Source organism: Amblyomma mixtum, chromosome 7 (genome assembly GCF_055824585.1).
Source record: "Amblyomma mixtum isolate Tamu chromosome 7, ASM5582458v1, whole genome shotgun sequence".
Classification (NCBI taxonomy): Eukaryota; Metazoa; Arthropoda; class Arachnida; order Ixodida; family Ixodidae; genus Amblyomma; species Amblyomma mixtum.
In genome coordinates this window covers 142366226-142388387 of record NC_143018.1, presented here as the reverse complement: position 1 = coordinate 142388387, position 22162 = coordinate 142366226, and the positions used below count along the sequence as shown (strand labels likewise).

Here is a 22162-nt window from a genome sequence, read left to right as displayed (position 1 = left end):
CGATCCAACACATCACTCTTAGTAATAGTCTAATAGCATTTTGACGCATTGCAGTACAATTATAGCAGTCGTAACCACATCATGCATTGATGATATTCATTCGCCCTATTCTCTAAAAAGTTGGTTTATTGCTAAGAGTAGATCGCTGACTTACGCAACTGCTATGTGAAAATTATTGAGGGCAATTAAGATGACGTACGTGCTTGAAATGCGAAAGCATAGTCACATAGTGAGTTCAGTAGCGAGGTTGACCGAAGATTCCTTCCTTTCTACCACACACGTACTTCTTAGCATAGAGTCATAAGGAAACGCAAACACTGAGTTCTACTTCATTCGCCAAGTTGCAACGTGGCTTTCTGGACTATGGGTTGCGTGGTCGCCGCGCGATCCGGAGGTCCTTGCTTCAACTCCCCGCATATTCGGAAGAAATTTTGTTTTTCTTTGGCTATAACTCGCCTTGAGTAGCTGGCTGCTACTTTATCTTATCGTCTACTGCTGGCGTCATGCGAGGACACGGTGACGTCATCTTGGATTTTTCGGAACACTGCTGCTGGACCCGGTTTTCGTTGCCAGCGAGTCATAACACTTTGGCTTCATATACCCGCTTTCTTTTGAGCGCGTTATTATCTTGCAGCAAATGATGCAATCGGAGTGATCGCTCCATGTGTTCACTGAGCCGTTTCTCCGTTCGTAGCCGCTTATTAGGTGAGATGGCCGCCACTGAGCGTTCACTCTATGATTAACTCAGAGAAACCGCTCGAGTCGCCGCTGATCTGCACCTTCGGCGCTCAATTCACGGCGTCGACCCCCCTGCCCGAGGACGGACTTTGCGACTACCTGTTCTACTCAACCATGGACAGAGAGGGAGGGTCGAGCTTCCACGGTTTCAAAGAAGACTTCCAGCACTTCTTGAGGGGGGCCTCAAGCGCGCAGCCAAAGACAAAGTACGGAGTCGGTTTCGACTTTGGGTAAGTCTTGGCGTCTCTTTTGCAGGTATATCGCTGTCTTCCGCAAAAACTTTTTCGGTAGGTCTTTAAGCAGTGTAAGACTATAGGTAAGGGACACTGCCTCCCCTGACGCATACGGGAGCTTAAAAAGACAACGAAGCCTTTTTTTGGAGAGAACAAAAGGCATCTTAAAAAGGACGCAAGATAATAAAACTTTTTCGGCCAAATATTGCATAAAGAACATTGTTATAAGCGGGGCTTTTTTTTTCTTTCTTTCTTTTTATTTCAAAGTACACATGTAATTACATGAAGACACTCAAGGATCCTTAGCCAGAGGCTAGTCGTGGATCCCAAAATGAATACAAATAAGTCTACTGATGATTCAGGAGAAAAAAAAAAAAAACACACACACATTTGTCGGTGTACAATGAAACAATTGCAATGCAAAATACAATACAAAATACAGACTGAAACACTATCGAATGACATTCATATAACCAAATAAAAAATAAATATCATTCTACATTCAGATTGCCACGTTCAATAGATTAGTAGTATTATGCCACGCCACAGACGCATATAGTGTCGCTTCACTGAGACGCTTCTGTTTGAAGGAAAAAATTCTTCAGTGCTCTAAATGTATTAGGTGAAGATATGACTGACCATGGGATAGCATTCCAAATTACCAGAAAAACGGAGACATCGATCACCGTAATGATTGTTAGATATTGGAAGCAAGAACTTTCCATGAGCGGCTGAGCGAGAACTGGACGGTGGAGCCTTGTATGAAACTGAAGGAAAGGTGCTAGGGTTGCAGATAACATTTTTTACAAAAATTGCTAAACGATAGTTTCTTCGGTTAGTTAGTGGCATAATGTTATTTTGTTTAAATAAAGGCAGTGATGGAGTTCTAGGTGCAACAAAATTTATCATTCTAAGAGCCCTTTTTTGCAGCCTTACCACGGGTTCAATATACGATGGATACGTAAGACCCCAGGCCTCAATACAGTATGTTAGCTGCGACTGAAACAAACTGAAATATAATATATTTAGCGTATTAGTCTGAAAATATTTAGATGCTTTCGCTAATGTATAACAAGAGTACGACAGCTTTTTACACAAGGCATCAATGTGCTGGTGCCAGTTGAAATCTTTATCCACAATCACTCCCAAGTATGTGATTGCGTCAACTTCCTGCAACTCATCAGCTCCAATATGCAAGCTGCAGGGTGACATGCACGCAGACTTATGCGGTGATTTCAAAAGTAATATATTTCGTTTTTTCAGTGTTCAGGGATAGACGGTTAGATTGGAACCAGGTTTTAATGCATTGAAGCTCTTTATTAAGCACGGTTATACCATCCTCTATAGATTTGGCAGTAACTACCATAGCGGTGTCGTCTGCATACATGATGACATGTGATTTCTCTGCATATACAGGAAGGTCATTCACGTAAAGAGAAAAAAGAATAGGTCCCAGAACCGAACCTTGTGGAATACCCATGGGTACTGTTAGCAAATCTGAAACATTGTCGTCAATTTGGACCCGTTGGGAACGATCGGATAAATAACTTCTAAGGAACTGCAACGCCAAACCTCTAAAACCAAGTCTTTCAAGTTTTTTGGACAGAATATCATGATCCACGGTATCGAAAGCTTTTTTTATATCTAGGAACACACCTACTGCTACAAAATTTCTGCTAAGTGCGTCATTTACGACTTCGGATATGGATAAGATTGCAGTAGTAGTAGATCTTGACTCTTGAAAGCCATGTTGATCAGTGCTAAGAATGGCATACTTCTTCAAAAAGTTCTTAATACGTTTGGCAAGCAGTTTCTCGAAAAGTGTGTTAAAACAACTTAAGACAGAAATTGGTCGGTAATTGCTTAGATTATCAGGGTTTTCATTTTTCTATACCGGGACTACTTTTGCTACCTTCAGTGCATCCGGATATGTGGCGCTATAAAAGGACTTATTAAACAACTTATTATGAGCGAGATCGTATGAAAGCAGATAAATCTAAAGTGAGTTTACTGAGAATGTGTTCCAGGCGCAGGAGTGCTTTCGCAAGACAAATAGAGCTCTACATGACTTTGATAGCATGTAATTCACCTGATGATATCTTCCTATGAATCTGTAAGCTTGAAAGTTTGCGTATTAGATCGGCTTTATGTAGGCCTGAATTTGCTGAGAATGAGTGCTAAAACCATTCATTCTTAAAGGTGCACTGAACAGGAACCTGAACTCGTCTTTTTGCCCCGGGAACTCGATCTACACGTTCCGAGTGTTCTCAGAAACATCGAAGTATTGTCATGTGTGGCCTATTTCCCTAATTAAATCGAATTAACGTCCGGCTCCCGCCTTTATTTTTTGAATTCCCCCCGTACGGTGAGCGGAGTCGACCAACGCGTGGAGTGCCTTTCAGCCAGCTCCGTGGATGCTTTGCTTTCGCTTTATTTTGTTTCTTAGGTTTTCGTGAATAAATAGTTTCATTCGCAGATAATATAGCCGCAAAATAAGCCCGCAGAAATAAAAATACGCGCCGACTATTTGCTTCTACGGATTACTACGTATTAAGGCCCGTTCACAATTGCCCAAAAATCCGGCGAGCGAAGCGGATTCGGCCGCTTTTGACGCCAAGCGAGGCGGAAAGCGGTGCGGCGAGGGCGATCGGGCTGGATCGATTTCCGCAGCGCGGCGACAAACATGCCGGCGCCCTTCGAAGCCGGACCCCTCGCTTCAGATTGAATTCTCTTTGTTGCTACATTTTGCAGTGCATTCACTGCCCAGAAATGCAGCACAGGTCTTTTTCTTCGTCTCACCTCGCCTCTAAGAAAACGTATAAGTGATAAATTTGCTTTATTTTTTTTTTATTCACATTGACAATTCTGCCGGTTCTAGGCTTAACAGCAGAGTCGGTTTGTTGACGTAATGGTTTCTCACCTGGCAACCAGATGGCGCCACTATGTGCTCAATTTATTTTTGCGTCTGTGCTAGCATACGCTGGACTAAAAGTGAGAATGAGCCTGCGTTTAACGTACGTAAGCATGCTTACGCTTATGGTACGTAGAGAGCGTAAATTTATGCTCTTTTCTCACTATATCTTTGTATTCCGCTAGCAGCGACGCGGTGTGGAAAAGCGAGAAACAGTAGCGGCGCGGAGGATCCGCCTCACCCGCGTGTGAACAAGTGAGAACAGGTTCTTGTTTTTGCGGCGAGCGAATCTGCTTCGCTCGTCGGATTTTTGGGCCAGTGTGAACGCGCCTTTACTCCGCCGATGGCAGAACGGCAAGCCCCCACGAGACTGCATGAAAGGCACTCCATGCGTGTGTCGACTCCGCCCACCGTACGGGGAGAATTCAAAAATAAAAGGCTGGATCCGGACGTTAATTCGATTAAATTAGGGAAATCGGCCACACAGGGCAATACATCCAAGTTTCTAAGAAGGCTCGGAACGTGTAGATTGAGTTCTTGCGGCAAAAAAACGAGTTCACATCCCTCTTTACTGCACCTTTAAAATAAGGACTCAGCGAGGCAATACTATGATAGACTCTAATAAAGATGTCCCTCAAACAAGTACATTTACTTGATCGCTGAGTCATCATCAGATTGTCTACAATCGATAAGAGTCTCTTAGAAAAGGCGCATTTGGATTTTGAAATAGGTTCGTTGAGTGGCGTTGTTGTAAATAAAGGGCGCAATGTACAGGCACGTATACAAGCGGGGTCCCGAGGGTGCCCCCTCCCTCCAGGAAATCAAGCTTACCGCTCTACTCCTCGTTTCTCTTCACAGCGCTATTTTAGAGCCCCCCCCCCCCCCCCCCCCCCCCCAGCAACCTCCCTGCTTCGACCCTGCCCCACAATCCATAAAATTAATTCATACCTACATGTCTGGCAACTGAGCAAATATTCACGAAGAAATAAGAATAAATCTAGCGCTATCAAGAAAAACATTCAGGAGCAAAACATGCCACTGCAAGAGCTCGGGTAGCATAGGACATGTTAAACTCTACAGAAATGCATTGAAGTGTTCGAAGGAGCGTTTGGCAATTGTTGGTTGGCAAAGTATAATTATTGGCTAATCTAGAATGCGATCAAATAAAATTTCACGTCGGAGAACATAGTCATCATCACCGGCCGTGCCACGTAGACGGAAGGTCAACGGCATTTGCACTGCAAATATTATATGCAGCTCCAGACGCAGCAGCTTTTTCCCAGCAATTCGGCAGAAAGAATACCACCTGCGTTTTGCTTTTGAGGAGGAACGTCACGTTATCACACAAAAAGTAAGCGTTCACGTGCGTGAAATGTTTCGACTCGCGCTACACTAGTCTTTAAAACACGTCGGAACATTTATTTTACTTTGCACAGTTAGTATTGGTATATCTATACCTGTTCGAACAACAAGCGGCAGATGGGAATTATAACTGACAAGGTGTCCTGCTTACATGACAAGTTGGAACGTATTCAGGTGGCCGATCTTACGTGTACTGGTGTTGCCGAATTTTCACGGTGCAGCGCCTTCGTTTGTCAAGGATGGCAGGAATAGCCAGCTGACAGAAAGCACTCCAGAACAACTAAAGAATTTTCCAAAGACCTATTTTTTGATAAAAACATCTCACTGCTCGAGCATATTTGCGTCACAATCATTTGGCAAACCGTTACATTTCAAGAAAAGGCGTAACTAAAATGAAAATCTCTGTAAGAGAATTTTTCACTGTGAAGTTGTATCTGAAAGCAATTTTTTGAATTTCTTAAGAATGCAGCATAAAAATCAATACCTCTGCAGATCTCCTCTCGGCAAGCTGTTCTAAAATGTCAAAAACGCATCCCATCGATTCTCTTCAGTAGTCTAAACTACATGCTGCGAGCGCAGGATAAAGATTTCAAGCAAGATTTGGCTGCACATCAGAAGATTTGAACATTCCCGTCGATGTGTTCATAGTACATTCAAATATTCCAAAGCTGCATCACGATTAAAAGTTATGTCCGAGAAAGCGGGACTAGTTTTTTTTTTTTTACGTACTCTTAGACGCATAATTACTGTTTGCGCAGAAAAAACGGGCTTTGCGTCTGTTTCCAGTTCATGATTTTCAGGGGAACGCAAGTGCTTCCAGCTCGGTGAAAACAACTGTTGCTTACCTTTCCAGACATCATGCTGAAATGAAAGGTACTTGGTTGAGCAACGGCGGGGCGAAGCTGCGCGACCTCCGGGAGCGTGGGATCTCACTCTTTGGATACTTGGACATTGGCTCTTATTTCACCATACGTGATGTCAAGAGCATGCTTATAAATTTAAAGGTGAGACATTAAAAACTACATGCATGGATTCCTGACATTCCATCACTCTGCAGCCCTTATAAAACGGCCAATAGACAGTCTCTAGACTTTTTATTGACTCTATTGACTTCCTATAGATTGTGCTTTTTGTTTAATCAGTGTTTACACTATGTATAGACAAAAGTCTACTAAAAGTGTATGGCCATAAATTTATAGATTGTCTATAGACTGTCTATGGCATTTGTATTGCCTCTAGACTGTTCTCTAGGATTTGCCTATAGTCAGTCGATAGATTTTATAGACAGAAGACTACAGGCACTCTATAGACTGCTTAAAACTTTTTTTGTAAGGGTGCAACCATTTCGTGCAGCATGAACATTTCAAGTCAATGCAAAGAGGCGCCGGGTAGGTACGATCGTCAGTCCGCTAGTGAAACTTCGGCAAAAGGACTTATGTTCCGGGGGGGGGGGGGGGGGGAAGAGAGGGGGGAGGGGGGGGGGGGGGCTTTAGTACATAGGAGTGCTTGGCTGTTGTGATGTTGGGGGGGGCTGGATTTTGTGTCGCTGCCTCGCTCATTTTCGAGGTAGAAGGCCGCGCAACACTTTTGCAGGTAGAAACGACGCTAGCGAGTGACGTGCTACGATAGGGGGCCCTGCGCAGGGGGTGCTGAACCACGGTGCTATAGCCGGTGTTCACCACCTGCTTTTCCCTTGGAGCTGGTTACTGTCTAAGCTACGAGAAGTTGTTTCCAGTGCTTTATTTCTCGCCCGATATTGGAGGGACACATTGGAAGGGTGAACCAAGAAATGATCACTCTGCAGGAGCAGGGGCATGAATAGAAAGCTCTTTGGTTAATCCCATATTCACATTGCGGTGATAGGCCATCGGTTTTTTTCTTCAGGAAATAAAGTTGAAGTTTCTGTAGCCTTTGCTCGTTTAAAAGCCAGAGTGCGCTTTCTTGGCAGGGCTTTCTTCTAAAATTCGGTCCCGATTATTTCTTCTTTTTGTCGGTCTTTCTATAGGATCAGCCGTTTATTTACAACCTAAAAACCTCCTACGATGGGTCTGAGAGCGCAACACTTTGCTGAAGTACGGGTTGCACTGCTTTTCCCAGCCTGTGCCATTCCATGCAGAAATAGAGTTACTTTTCCTGCATGCAGCACAGCTTACAGGCCAGTACTACACGATAAGACGTTTTAGTACGTAGATGTCGCTGTGTGGTGCCTAGTACTTGAAAGAATGTTATTGATGGCTGGCACCTGAACATGATAAGTCACTGCAAAACGTAAGGCGGCATCTACCGGGGGGGTATGTCGAGCTAGTGAATCTTGGGCAACCTGACAGAGCTCCTCGTCGGGAACAGTTCTGGCATTTCACAGTTCTTTACCTCCATTCAGTTGAGGCGAAAACGTGTCGGTGCGCTAGTCTCCAAGGCTCCCTGCTTTCTGACGCCTTCGTATCTTAGCATGACGCAGGTAGTTGCCAAGTAGCTCGCCTTGCGGATGTGCAATATGTATTCCTCGGAACAGATTAAAATGTGCCCGTATACTCTTTGTCGCTATAAAAAAGGTTTGTTTACCTTCGAAAGGGGAGAAGTCTGATCATATAAGAAAAACTAACGTCAGTTTACATAAAAAAGAAAGCACAAGAGGCCTTTCGCCTACCTTTGGTAGAAAGTTTGTGGCAACTATTTCCTCAGAAGAGCAAGGTTCCGGGCTAGTTGGTAATTAATTTAAAGGAAGAAACAGCGCGACGATAACTAGCGATAACTGATTGCCGGTTATCGCTGGAGAAGCCCTGGTACCCATCCCCTCATGTTTTCTATTTAACGGTCTTTCCACCCGAATAAACTTTCAGTAGTGAGTCCGCGCTCGTGTGTGTGTCGTTTCTTCGTGTGTCCGTGTTTCGTCGCGCTGTTTCTTCCTTTAAACTATTTCCTGCTTTGTTCTTTGCAAACTAACGCCCCAGTGTTTCCACCACAGCCACTTTGTCGTCTTCAGCATTTGTGCTCATGGCAGTGATTTCAGCTACTTTTTATGACCTGTTCACAGCCCTCGTCACTTCCTCCGTAAAAATGAATGAAGCGTTTCTTTCTTTAATCGATGCTATATTGAAAATAGCGCCATTAGCATGTCATCATAGCTTTCATTACTCTTTCTGGGCCGTTGAGATACAATTCAACTACACAAAATAGCAATTTAAAAAGTAACTAACGTGCGCATGGTGGTTTACTACACTTGACTAGAAAGTGTGTAGTGTTTTTTTTTAGGGTCCTCTTTTTCTGTCAATTGGTAGTCATGCCGAACATTCGCGTGTCAGAAGTGACATGAAATATAAGCATTGAGGTAGGTTTTGCTTGCCGGTGCATCTTGCTTCAAGTTATCTGTTTCGGTCTATGACATTGCCTCAACCTTCAGTCTTAACCATTAAAACATGACGCACTCGTGGACATCCTGCGGAAAGTGCTCGTTAGCAACAACCGTCACATTTTCACTGGGATCCGAAGGGTTTCATCTGTGTGCAGTTTGAAAAAAGGGAGGTATTTCGCGCCCGAAAACACATACACTTTGCTTTGCCAGACACAGGTGCACCTGCTGCTAGGTGTGCGCTGCTATGGTCTCATCACATGCTTGGGCTGATAAATTTCTTCCTTTTCATGCAGGAAATCAGGAATCTCCCTGGCCAGGTTTCGATGAAACGACCGACCTTCACCGCGTTTGCGGCAGTCATTGCCAGCCCTCTCACGGCTTCTCTACTCATGGAGATAGCCCGGCAAGTGAACATTTTGTGCACATTTTGCTTCCAACTGTCGGTAACAGAGCCAGCCAAAACACACCTGTCAGGCAAAGAGACCTTGGTCCTGGATTCATGAGGATTTTCCGCCGGAAACGAATATAGATCACTCGGCCGTCTGCTCGTCGTGAGCTGGCTAGTGTAAAAATAAAAACTAACTCGGCCTAATTCCACTCGCAAACACACATTGTAAATCACATGCTCTGACGGATTGTACCAAACCCGTTTTTACAACCATATTAAACAGCATAGACATCAATCTCTTGGGTGCGCGCGTTTGCTTCTTATTAATGAGGCGTAAGGCATAATTATACATGGATTACCTAGTAGTATCCTCTTATGACCGCTAAATAATTTATATTCGAATTTCTTTCTTCTGTTCTTTCGGTTTCGGTTTCAACAGCCAAACTATGACTATGACGTCAAAGAGAGGTCATAGGTCACGTAAAGCATGAAAACTGCAATACAGTCGGTACTTCTACATTCTCAGGAAGGCTTGCTTTAGCACTGTAGTGAATTAAAACGATGCAGCAGCGATCATAATGCAGAAGTGGGTCAAATGTTTAGGAGAATCCCCCAAGGTGGAGTAGATTTGTAATAAGGGAGTAATTACTCATTGGCATCCACCAAGCGCAGCCATAGGGCTACAAAGGAAAGCTATACAGCTTTCACAGAAACTTCGTAGTTAAAGAAAAATTCGTCCGGGTCCGGGGTTCGAACCCGGAACCACCGCCACACCGGAGCAGTCGCTCTACCAATTGAGCTAACCGGGACGGCAAGCTTATGGTAGGGCGAGAGCGATCTGATCACTAACTCGAAGTGGGAAGAGTGTTGGTCAAATGTTTAGGGGAATCCCCCAAGGTGGAGTAGATTTGTAATAAGGGAGTATTTACTCATTGGCATCCACCATTACAAATCTACTCCACCTTGGGGGATTCCCCTAAACATTTGACCAACACTCTTCCCACTTCGAGTTACTGATCAATTCGCTCTCGCCCTACCATAAGCTTGCCGTCCCGGTTAGCTCAATTGGTAGAGCGACTGCTCCGGTGTGGCGGTGGTTCCGCGTTCGAACCCCGGACCAGGACAAATTTTTCTTTAGCTACGAAGTTTCTGAGAAAGCTGTATAGCTTTCCTTTGTAGCCGTATGGCTGCGCTTGGTGGATGCCAATGAGTAATTACTCCCTTATTACAAATCTACTCCACCTTGGGGGATTCCCCTAAACATTTGACCAACACTTCCCACTTCGAGTTACTGATCAATTCGCTCTCGCCCTACCATAAGCTTGCCGTCCCGGTTAGCTCAATTGGTAGAGCGACTGCTCCGGTGTGGCGGTGGTTCCGGGTTCGAATTCCGGACCAGGACGAATTTTTCTTTAACTACGAAGTTTCTGAGAAAGCTGTATAGCTTTCCTTTGTAGCCGTATGGCTGCGCTTGGTGGATGCCAATGAGTAATTACTCCCTTATTACAAATCTACTCCACCTTGGGGGATTCCCCTAAACAATTGACCAACACTCTTCCCACTTCGAGTTACTGATCAATTCGCTCTCGCCCTACCATAAGCTTGCCGTCCCGGTTAGCTCAATTGGTAGAGCGACTGCTCCGGTGTGGCGGTGGTTCCGGGTTCGAACCCCGGACCAGGACGAATTTTTCTTTAACTACGAAGTTTCTGAGAAAGCTGTATAGCTTTCCTTTGAAGCCGTATGGCTGCGCTTGGTGGATGCCAATGAGTAATTACTCCCTTATTACAAATCTACTCCACCTTGCGGGATTCCCCTAAACATTTGACCAACACTCTTCCCACTTCGAGTTACTGATCAATTCGCTCTCGCCATACCATAAGCTTGCGGTCCCGGTTAGCTCAATTGGTAGAGCGACTGCTCCGGTGTGGCGGTGGTTCCGGGTTCGAACCCCGGACCAGGACGAATTTTTCTTTAACTACGAAGTTTCTGAGAAAGCTGTATAGCTTTCCTTTGTAGCCGTATGGCTGCGCTTGGTGGAAGCCAATGAGTAATTACTCCCTTATTATAATGCAGAAGTGTGCTCCCATGGAATTTCGTATGTCTAAAGAATATTCTTTTTTTATCCATAATCAGAGGCTAAATTGGCATGAGTACCAATGCACGCAACCACGATGGATTTCAGGCGTAAAGTTCAAGAAGAAGCGTGCTCTTCCTTTCCATCCTGAAAGATGTTCTGAAGTTTGTACCACAGTTCAATGCGGACAGTGCGACGAAATCTGTCCGTTAACACCTCTTAAGAAGTTCTTAACGTATTCCATAATATTTGTTGTTTCAATGGCACCTCTGAGGTAGTGACGATCGATGTAATCAGTTTCTTGGTCAGTCAGACACCAAAACCTAATAGTAGACTAGTAGCTCTGCTAATTCCGTACCACTCTATTGCAGTGCACACAGATGACGACCGCTTTTATAGGGTAATGGTGCCTAGGCATTTTCACAGGATGTAACTAGTTCCTCGTCTGCTCGCTCTCGCGAGGTGACCGACAGTTTCCCTCTAGCGGTGGTTCTTCGGTGTCCGTCTGTAGCAGCGGTGCTTTCTTGAAGAAAATTTTCCTTGTGATAGCGGTTTTCATTGGGCATACATATTAAGTGGGGTTCATTCTGGCAAAACATCGACTTGAGCTAATTGGTGAATAGACATCTTAAAAAGAGTGCAATGGTGCACGAAAACAAGTACCAGACGCCGCAAAAGACAGGACAAGCGCCAACTACCAACTGACTTTTTTAACAGCACCGCACAGAACAGAGGTGAAGGCCGGATGTGCTAGCCTCATGGCAACGCATTGCGGTAGTTGCAAAGGTTTTCCTACTTTCACTAAAACCAGGTTCGTCGCTCGGTCAAAAGATAAGCTGGAAAGAGAAATAGTTTAGGCATACCTGATTAAGCAGCAGGGCTCCGCATGCGTGAGTAAGCCGTCTGTCTTTAACAGACGAAGATATTGCCTTTCTACGTGGTTCTATGGCAGTTGTTTTATCTGCTTCTCCAGTCCAGTTGCACGCCTTCTGTTTTTTTTTGCATATTTTTGGGCCTCTATTGTGGTCATAAGCGGCTTTGCAAGTTAGTAAAATCATTTGGTAGTTGGCGCTTTTCCTGCTTGTTGCGTGTTCTGGTCCTCGTTTTCTTGCGCCATTCTATTCCATTTACGAGGTTCGTTGGGCGGTTTCTGTGTTACGACTGCCGTTGTACCTGAGTGCTTTGTTCATGGAAAGTGTGGATTCCTTACCACGGTTGCATTTATGTCCTGTTGTCTCTCTTATAAGGGCTATGTGATGCATATTTACTCTTGTGAAGTGTCACATGCACTCGAGCTGTTTCCGCGGCGCCATAGCCGGGCTATTTTTTTCAATTTATTCAGGGAGACATACGAGCCAGACATCGTGGTCTCCGTGGGCCATTACTACATGGAAGACAAAGAATGGGAGAGCTGCTTGATTGTCCCTCCAACACTCATTGAACCGGTTCCTGATAAAGGCTACGATTACAGCTTGGTAAGCATTGCGAAGGCCGCTCTGAAGTGAGCTATTTTTGGTTAATATATCATTTGGGGTTTTCTGACGGTTTGAATGGCGGACAGAAAATCCTGCTGATCTAGAAAAGCAGTGTGGCGACTTCATGTGCACTGGGCTGAACATTGTGCTTATCGGGGTATTGCGACAAACTAGGTTACTTTCGCTCGTCACGAACTCACAAGTTGCAGTTTTATTTTTTTAATGCGAAAAGATGCGTTTCGAACAACTGTGGCCTGCGACCCAGCTTTCGCGAAAATATGACATAGCTGTGTTCATTCAGGCAAGTTCATCTTTTGCAGTTCTTCTTTAACGAAAGTTCATGTTGCGGATTCAGAACGAGAGGCATAAAATTGATTAAGTTGGAAAAGTAGAGCACCACCTCGGGAGGAACTCTAATCGTTGCGAAGACGTAGTCTGTGTTCCTAGTCTTGAAATCGTAATCAGAGCTTTTATAATGGCACAGGCGTTGAACGTCTTTGACATGTAGTCCGCCTCCGTCTTCTTCCTGTGTTTGACATCGCAGACATATGTGAAGGTACAGTTGCATTAACGGCGTCTTAAACAAACTCACTTATATCTTCTATGGTCAAAATGTATGCCTACGGCAGATATTAACCATGTACCGAACTTGAGCAATTTTACTGTAGCCTCAATTTCCAAGTTCACGGGAATGGAACACACAATATGTGCTGCATTATCATAAAAACATCTGTATGCTGCTGAGGCTGCCTTCTTGGCCTATTGAATCTACGGTTCATATTCCTGTTTCCCATTTTTCGCGATGTTGCCTGGAGAACCAGAACAACCAATCTTCCTACCGACTTTGCAAACGGACAGATGCAAGCGTAACGTATGCTGGGTGCAAAATGAAAGCGCATATGTGACGGTCCTGATAGAATTACGCTGGGCATCCTGCCTTACAATAGGTCATTTCAAAGACAGAACTACTTGTCGTCGCCACCCATAGATCGTACGCAGAGTGTAAAATTTTGTGATTTAAACATTCATAGCTCTCGGGCTGTATATTCTACTCAGCCCTTCGTCCCCATTTCATTGTTTAGTGTGGGAACTGTGCTATGAAATAGAATGCGAAAAGGACTGTTTTGACTTCTTCCCTTTTATGTATAACTTCTCTGGTAGATGGTTCGAAATAATTTCCTATCTTAAATGACTTCCTATTTAATATACCTTTCTAAACAACTATCCCCAAAAAAATAATCTTATTCCTCAACGCTTTATTTGGTATTGAAGGATTTTGTAAGTTTCTTATGGATATATCCTGCACAGCTCTCAACATCACTATTTCTGTCTTATACAAGCAGTCGTTTACTTGCCATTACGGATTTTAATCGTTCGATATTTTTAGCGCAAAATTTTGCATAGTAATCCCGTATGAGGCGTGTAACTTCGTCACAAGGAACGGACAATTTGCATACCCGACCAGTCACACTACATGATTGGACGCGCTTGCAGGGAACAGCCCATGTCGCAGTCCGAGAAATGGCAGGAGCAGGAACTCACGCAGTGATTGCGCCTTCCGTGGGCATGTTCGGGCGCTGGTACAAGCCGTACTACCCGGACCCCGGCGAAAGAACGAAGCCTGGCAACTACAGCCTTTTCAACGAATGCGACTCCATCCCGGAATACCAGCTAGGAGGCATCAGGCAGGTATGCAGTATTACTATGCGGGATGTAAGGTGAAAGATCGAAGAGGCTTCGCTGGAACATTACTTTAGAAGGGGGAAGTTGGGACAGACGCAGCATATAGCGTAGAAATGACACCTTTCAGTGCATACTCCAGGAAATAAGTGTTCAGAAGAACTCACTGCGACATGATATCGACCTCTCGAAACCTTAAAAATATGGATGACGGCTAAGTTGCCTTCTATTACGAGTGTTTAAGTAAGGCTTTTTGACGGGCTAGTTGGTACATATTCATATTTGATAGGCTGTGCGCTGAAAAGACGTTCACGGGAAAAAGGACAGAGACGACCGGAAAGAAGCGCTTCTTTCCTGTCGTCTCTGTCCTTTTTCCTGTGAACGTCTTTTTAGCGCACAGCCTATCAAACTCTTACGAGTAAGTTAGGGTGCGCATTACTTGCTGTTCATACTAACACTTGCGGGGCGGTATATGCACACAACCGCATTTTCCTGTCTCTGACAGTCAAAAGGAGTAACTAGTGCACAACAAAGGTCAAGCTCATTCGTCTCACATGGTGTGCGAAAAGAAAACAAACGAAATTGCTCCGCGTCTCGCCAGTGTACATCAAATCTCTTAAGTTGGCTCGTTCCCTCGTTTACTTGCGTAGACCCCGCCGCGGTGGCTCAGTAGTTACGGATCCCGGCTGCTGACCCGAAAGACGCGGGTTAGATCCCGGCCGCGGCGGATGAATTTTGATGGAGGCGAAACTCTAGAGGCCCGTGTGCTGTGCGATGTCGGTGCACGTTAAAGAACCCCGGGTGGTTGAAATTTCCGGAGCCCTCCACTACGGCGTCCTTCATAGCCTGAGTCCCTTTGGGACGTTAAACCCCAATAGACCAAACCAAACCTAACTAAGGCACCTTTGCTGTGCACACATGGCAGATAGACGTTTCTCAAGTCAGTTGGCGCAACTCACGCTCAGCTTGATTACCGATATGCGGGCTACATGTCAAGAGAGAACAACCGTAGCAGGGTATGGCAGAAAGCTAAGTGGGCGGATGGGAGTAATAATTTTGCGGGGATAGGATGGCCTGTTCTGGCAAAGGACGGGGTTAATTGGAGAGACAAGCAAAGCGATCTACTTATATCGATAAAAAAAAAACTACTGTCAGATTCTGTTCACAAGGGGCTATTATTCCCGTGTGATGTCAGCTCAGGTCAAAGAACGCGAAAGTAATTTAAAATAGCCCAGGGGCCGTATTCCATAAGCTGTTCATTTTTCATTGTTCCTTTCACGTCCATTTTAGCCCTCTGTCACTGGTCACTCAATATACCAGCAGCTTTCCAGCTCAGGACGAACTGGCGGGCTAGATGGTAGGCACACACCACAAAGCGCCGTCGTTTTGCGGTGTGTGTCCTTTCTGTCAGTCCTCGTTTCGTTCTCGTGCGCTCGGAAATTTTGAGCTTTGAAGTGCCCGTGGGAAGCAACCCAGCCAATGGGTGGTTGGTGAGTGGGCCTCGCCATTGGGTGCGATGTGCAGCCAATGGTAGCCACCAGTCGAATCCGGTCGTCTGCTGCTGACAGCGCTCTGCAATGCACCCCGCCTTTGGCTGTATATCGCACCAATGGCAGCCAATGATGAGGTCCGGTCGCCAACTACCCAATTGCCTGGTCACTTCCCATAGATGCTCATTTCAGAGTGACGACTGAAACTGGACTAAACGGACACGAAATGGACAATGAAGGATGTACAGCTTCCAGAATGTTGCCCAAGAACCCTTCGCTATGGCGTCCTACATAATTTCTGTCTCTCTTTTGAACGTTAAACGCCAAAAACTGAAATACAAGTATAATTGATTGCGTACAAGACGTTCCTGCGGCCAATCATAGAGTACGCAAGTGCAGCGTGGAGTATACACCAAAAGGGTTTAAAACGAAAACTGGAAAGATTGCGAAGGATGTCAGCATGTTTTATATACTCTAAATAACGCCGCATTAATTCAGTCACAGCAATGCTAAAACAGTGTCAGTTAGAATCATCAGAAATAAGAACAAAGCAGATATTGAAACTTTTTTTTTCTAATAGTGAATGATAAGGTCAAAGTTATGAAACAACACTATGTTACACCTCCCCTGAAGCGTTGCCCATGGAAAAATCACAGTAAGGTATTACAACCTATTATTACACGTACTGATGTCTATTGCTACTCATTTTTTCCCAATGCAGTAGAAATCTGGAATCAACTACCAAGCGACGTTGTGGACCAAACAGACGTAGACAAATTTGAGATAGGTGTGAAAACGTTCCTGGAGGATGGCTGTGCAAATCTGTAATTCTGTGTATTTGAGTGTATTTTAGCGAAGACAATTGCACTTGTATATATGTATATATATATATATATATATATATATATATGTGTGTGTGTGTGTGTGTGTTTCCTTCCCTGTAATGACCGTCGTACAGAGCGTTAACTGCATGAATAAATAAAATAAATAAATAATAAAAATATGTCGTCTCTTAAGCTTAATACTTATCGAGTCTTTCGCACCCAGCCTGACGGTGTTGTAATTAAGGTTTTTTAAACTGGTCATTAAATAAAGAGCAAATGTACCGGCCGCTTTTTGATGCAGATTTGCAAGAACGACTCCTACACGAAATACTTCGCTTCGGATGGTCACTCGCAAGTATTTTACAACAAGACACTCGAAAGAACATTCACGTATGACACCGACGACGCATATCTTTATAAGGTACGTTTGCTTTTTCTCCTGCACTGTTTAGAATTTTTGCTGCTCCAATCAGCGAGATATTCGCATGCCTAAAGGAAAAAATCTCCTTGCCCCATGTCGCTACCGTCCTGTTCCAGACAAGTGCGACTAAATAGAAATATTCAGCGTAGCGTCCTTTCAGGAGGATACAGTACTGTAATGGAGTAATTCGCTCGTAACCTGTAGTGATGAATTTGCCGATTAGCCGTATACATTTGAATGATTTTCTGCATATGAAAGAAGTCTTATCTTAAGCACATTTTTGGGCTGTGTGCGAAAAGAAAACGGGCGCCGCATCTCGCCAGTGTACATCAAATGTCATAACTTGGCTTATTCCCTCGTTTACTTGCCTTTATGCCAATTAAGGCACCTTTGCTATGCACACATGGCTGACTGATGTTCATCAGGTCAGTTGGCGCAACTGATGCCCAGTTGGATTACCGATATGCGGGCTGCGTGTCAAGAGAAGACAAGCGTAGCAGGGGTGGCAGAAAGTTGGGTGGGCGGATGGGATTATGATGTTTGCGCGGATACGGTGGCCGCAGCTGGCGAAGGACAGGGTTAATAACGTGCTGTAATAACACTGACCGCGTCTACTGTGCTTTGTGCGTGAACGCTCCGCCGCTCTGCTTTCGGGTTGTCTAAGCATATGCGGATGTGCAGGCACATCGCTGCATCTCGGCGACGGGTTAACGTGCACAGGTTAAGGTGCAAACTAGCGGCGCATGTCGTAGTCCACAGTAGGTCCATCTCCTCAGTACTGACGGAGACATGCGAGAGGAAGTTGTAGGTCGGGCACAGAGACGCTTTCATGTAGCGGTAGCTGTGCATTAAAAGGTCGGCACAGAATAAAACTTCCCATTCTATACAAGTAGTTGGCCTTTTTAGGATTAAAAAAAAAATGTGACCATAGCATAAACGGAGAACCCAGCAGGGAGATAATAGCGCAGATGTCAATAAGTCCAACATGCAGACTTCGGTGCGAAAGTCATACCCCAGCCGCTGGCTTCTGCTCCAGTCCTTGCGGCATGGGCTGTTTCACAGTGGGCGCGAAATTCACAATCATGCTACGGTGTCGCGCTCATGAAATGTGACTGCACCGACACATGCAGAGATGTCCACAGAACGAGGTGGGATCAAGGTCAGAACCAAGGCTTCGTTCACAGGGTGCAAGACGCAAAAGGCAGTGATAGTGAATTGTGTTCCCATCAGCTATGTCCCATTTTCCTATATCGCATAGTACTGTTCTCTTGTACTTTAGTTCTCCAAGCGCATTGGCCTGATTGATGTGATCACCGAAGATCATTTAAGTAAACTAGCCCAGTAGTCTAAATGAAGAATTTCCTCAGATTTGTTTTTGTGCGTACTACTTCTCCTTCCCTTTCAGCTCTGCTATTTGAAGAAAAGCCTGGCGCAGTTTAGGTATGGCCTGGCGGCCTATAACCTGGAGTTCGCCGACGCCAGTGACGCCTGTGGTCAGGGGAAATACCACAGTGTCCACGTGCTCCGGCAGTTGCTCTCCTTCTTGACCACACGCTACTCTGATGACGCCGATTTTCAGAAATGTACGTACTGTTATTTGCAAGGGTATTAAGTACGTGAACTCGATCTCAGTCGCTGGACGGAATTTCGTACGAGGTACCCTACGTGCGCTGAGATTTAGATGCAGGTTAGAGAACTCAGGTCGTCAAAATTGTGGTCTGTGGGGTCCCACAGTTGCCTTATGTCACACGAAGGGCACTAGAAGAGGCCTCTGAATGAAAAATTGAAGGCTGAAACGTTCTCCGGTGACTGCATGTCGCGAAATGCTGAGCATGATTTTGTCTGCACTTTTGGTTTTCCGTAGATAATTGCTGAACGCAATCTTTTCTCATATTTTCTTCGGGTAGTCAGGCTTACTTCATAAACCTGCAGTAAAACGAAGAGCTGAGTTAATTGGTTCATTCAGGAGACCTGCTGACGCGGGAAATTGACACTGCGCGCGCAGGTTTACACATAAATAGTAAAGAACTTGAAGCAAACAATGGTATAGTATGAGTGTAGTATTAATAGCATAATATCACGAAAGCAGCAATGTGTGTATGTATATCCAATTAGCCTAAGCCAAAATGAATTGTTTTATCAGCTCCTCTGAGACATACTGTGCGAAGCTTAGATGGAGAATATTATTCCACAGTCCATCTGTCCATGCTGCTGGTATGTAGTGGTTAGCTTTTACGTGCTGGCTCTTCCTTCCGGACTGGTCAATATCTTTTTTTAGCCTCTGACCAATAATCTTTACCAAAGACAACGACAGCACACTGCTGCATTAAATACTCCGAAGTCGCATCAGTAATCACAATGTATTGGAAATGTTCGAAAGGCCGCCCAATCAGGAGTAGATCTCATTTTGAACCAGTAAGTGACACCAAGTGTGTCAATCTCCCAGTGCTGTTTCTCGTAGAATGCAAAGTAAATTTGCTTAAGACGCTTTGGGGGGTAGGGGGGGGGGGTATTATCTCTGACATTAGGGCAGTAACTAATCTCCCATTTAACGGCCCTTATGTAAGCCTCACGAGCGCCTAGGGACGACACACAGAAGGGTATGATTCAGGTTTCTGCTTCATTTCGCGGTGAATGTTGTGAGCTCCGTAAGTACATTCTGTAGTGGTGCACAACAGCCCAAACTCTATGGGTTTACATCTGGGGATGAAGCATTTTATGGCTCAAGTGCAGCTTTGGCCAAAGAGCGCTATGGTACAAGGCGTTTTCGGCACCAGAGAGTAGGTTCAAAAACCCATTTCCCAAGCACTTCACCCCACATAAGCAGAGCTCGAGGCGAGGGACAGCTTTCACCGAGTGTATCACTAGTGGGTACCGGGCGGCACGGAGCATCTAACCCCACACCTCTCGCATTGGAGGCAGATGGTCAAACCACTAGTCCACAGCTGTCGCGCACTCCGTTAAGTGCTAGCGAATTCTCCCTGCATTAGTCGCGCATACCAGCAACAAACATATGTGTTTTGCACCCACTTATTGCGCAGGCCTGAACCAGTCTCTTCTGCATACCGAGGTGTCTCCATCCGGGGAAGTGACAACGCTCAAACCTCAAGGTAACGGGGGCCCTTAAAGATTTCTTCGCGCAACGCCGATAGACCTTAACTCCCTCGTCGCTTCGTTTACCGTGATTTTCCTGTGCACACAATTGACCCTTTCTTGGCAGCAAAACTTCAGGACGTCAGGGCTTAGACGCCCGTAGTTCTTACAAGATATCAGAGGCCTTGCAGGGAGAGAGGTTGGAAGAAAAAAGAAAATTTCTACCTAGGTTAGCGGCCTAACATTTCTCAGTGAGAAAGCTGGCACCTTAGGTTTTGCTGAAAATACTGACAACTGCGCGTATCGTCTGACTTTGGATGGCTTAACTCTCGTAATGAACGGCCTAAAATACAAACATGAGTGGCTTTTTATTGTTATTTTTTACGCTGAGCCGTCAGCAGGAAACCATAACATTTCATTTCATTTTCATTTCATTTTATTCATACTCTTGCCATATTACAGCAGAATGAATAAAAATTTGCCATGACATGGTGCGACAAACACAAACCGAAAACGACTTTCACATAGGTCAAATAAGGCTCATAAAGTATGTTCTTAATGTTTTGTTTGTTTCATGGGACTGTTTTATTTCTGGGGGCAAAGCATTTCAAACCTTGTCTCCTGAAAACTGCACGAGTCTTTCGCTGTAGATGCTATTATTTGGTGGCAGATTAAAGTTGCTATGTGTCAGGTTTCTTGTGAGTCGAGAAGACGAGTGAAGCAGGGAGGCATTGAAAGGCTGATTATATTTTACTATGCTGTTTACACACACCGCTATCTTTAAGGTACGCAAAAGGTCAAAAGGAAGGATATTTAATAACTGGAAAAGTGGTTTACTTGGCTCGGTATACTTGTTTTGTGTTATAACTCGGATAGCCCGTTTTTGTAATCGACGGATAGGATCAAGATTCTTTCATTCACCAGCGCGATTTAAAACTCCTATAAAACGTATAAGGCAGTCTATCTCTGAGAGTTTCGCAAATGTAAAGAAAGCAGATAAAAGTGTTAAGGGGGTACTAGGTACGACTGCAAAAAATGTATCGACACAAAGCATATCGAATGTGACTCTTTCTTGCTGAGTTGATATTTGCGCTCTATAAATACGCGTATTTGTAACTCACAAAAATGCATGCGCACCCGATCATGCTCCTGTCTGCAGTGAAAAGGTCTCCCTGATCATCGTTCTGAAGTGAAAGACTGTTTAGCGTAGCCTTGGGACCCGCGTGAATAAGAGAACCATATCGACGATGCTATGTTTCCTTGTGGTAAAGACGACACTTACATTTCATTTTTTTTTTTGGAGTTGAATATAAAGTCACTGTGATGGAAAACAAATTGATATTGTACAACTAGCCCACAATGGTTATTTGTATAACAATTGTCCGCCACTGCCATTACACAAAGTAGTGGTTGTCGATCTCAATTTTGTTATCTAGTATGCGCATTTTTAACTATGTTTATCTTTTTGCCTCTGTATTTTGGCTTTTTTATTTTTTATCACAAAGCCTTAAGGTACTATTTTTATTCCTGTACAAACGTTTCGTACGTCACTGTTGATGGGTGACTGGAGCTCTGCCAGGTCGCAATTAAGCGTCTTTTCCTTCAATAACCATTTTCGCGGTACTTAATATGCGGAAACAAATTTATTAACTGTTTTCACTGGAAATAGAACCTTTGTCGTTAGGATGGGACTTATCAGGGTGCGAAATTGAATTTTTATGTCGTGGCCTTCTTAGGCTGCACCAGGAACTTATTTGGGGTTAAACGTGTGATGTTTAGTATGGTTATTGGTGAAGCTGCGACCAAGCTTGAACCAACATCAGCCTGCACATGTGTCGGTTCTGAGGGTGGAAATATCTTTAATAGCTACTAATTGTGAAGCCGTGGTCAGAAAGGCAGAGGGGCTCTGGCACCTGGCTCGCTCCATTCCTCTACGAGAATAAAGCCAATTGAGCAGATAATCTTGAGTACGAAAATCTGCTGCTAATGTAAGCACAAATCCGAGCGATCACCCCGAACTTTCATGCACATTGCCAGCATCTAGTTTGGACGCTTATATACTTCAGTGAGCTTAAAACCCACTTCACCTTCTCAACCTCAGATGCTTTCCAAATGGATTG

At 44.6% G+C, this 22162-nt stretch overlaps 1 protein-coding gene across 1 annotated transcript in view; it reads left to right on the top strand.

The window, feature by feature from the left end:
* Positions 1 to 12406: 12406 nt before the first annotated feature.
* The window catches only part of LOC149337753 (uncharacterized), a 10513-nt gene continuing 757 nt past the window's right edge, over positions 12407 to 22162 (top strand). The window contains exons 1-5 of the mRNA XM_089554509.1: positions 12407 to 12534; positions 14029 to 14223; positions 16830 to 16949; positions 18355 to 18532; positions 19991 to 20059. Coding sequence (XP_089410635.1) covers positions 12448 to 12534; positions 14029 to 14223; positions 16830 to 16949; positions 18355 to 18532; positions 19991 to 20059 — 649 coding nt within the window. The 5' untranslated portion in view covers positions 12407 to 12447. The remainder of the gene's footprint in view (positions 12535 to 14028; positions 14224 to 16829; positions 16950 to 18354; positions 18533 to 19990; positions 20060 to 22162) is intronic.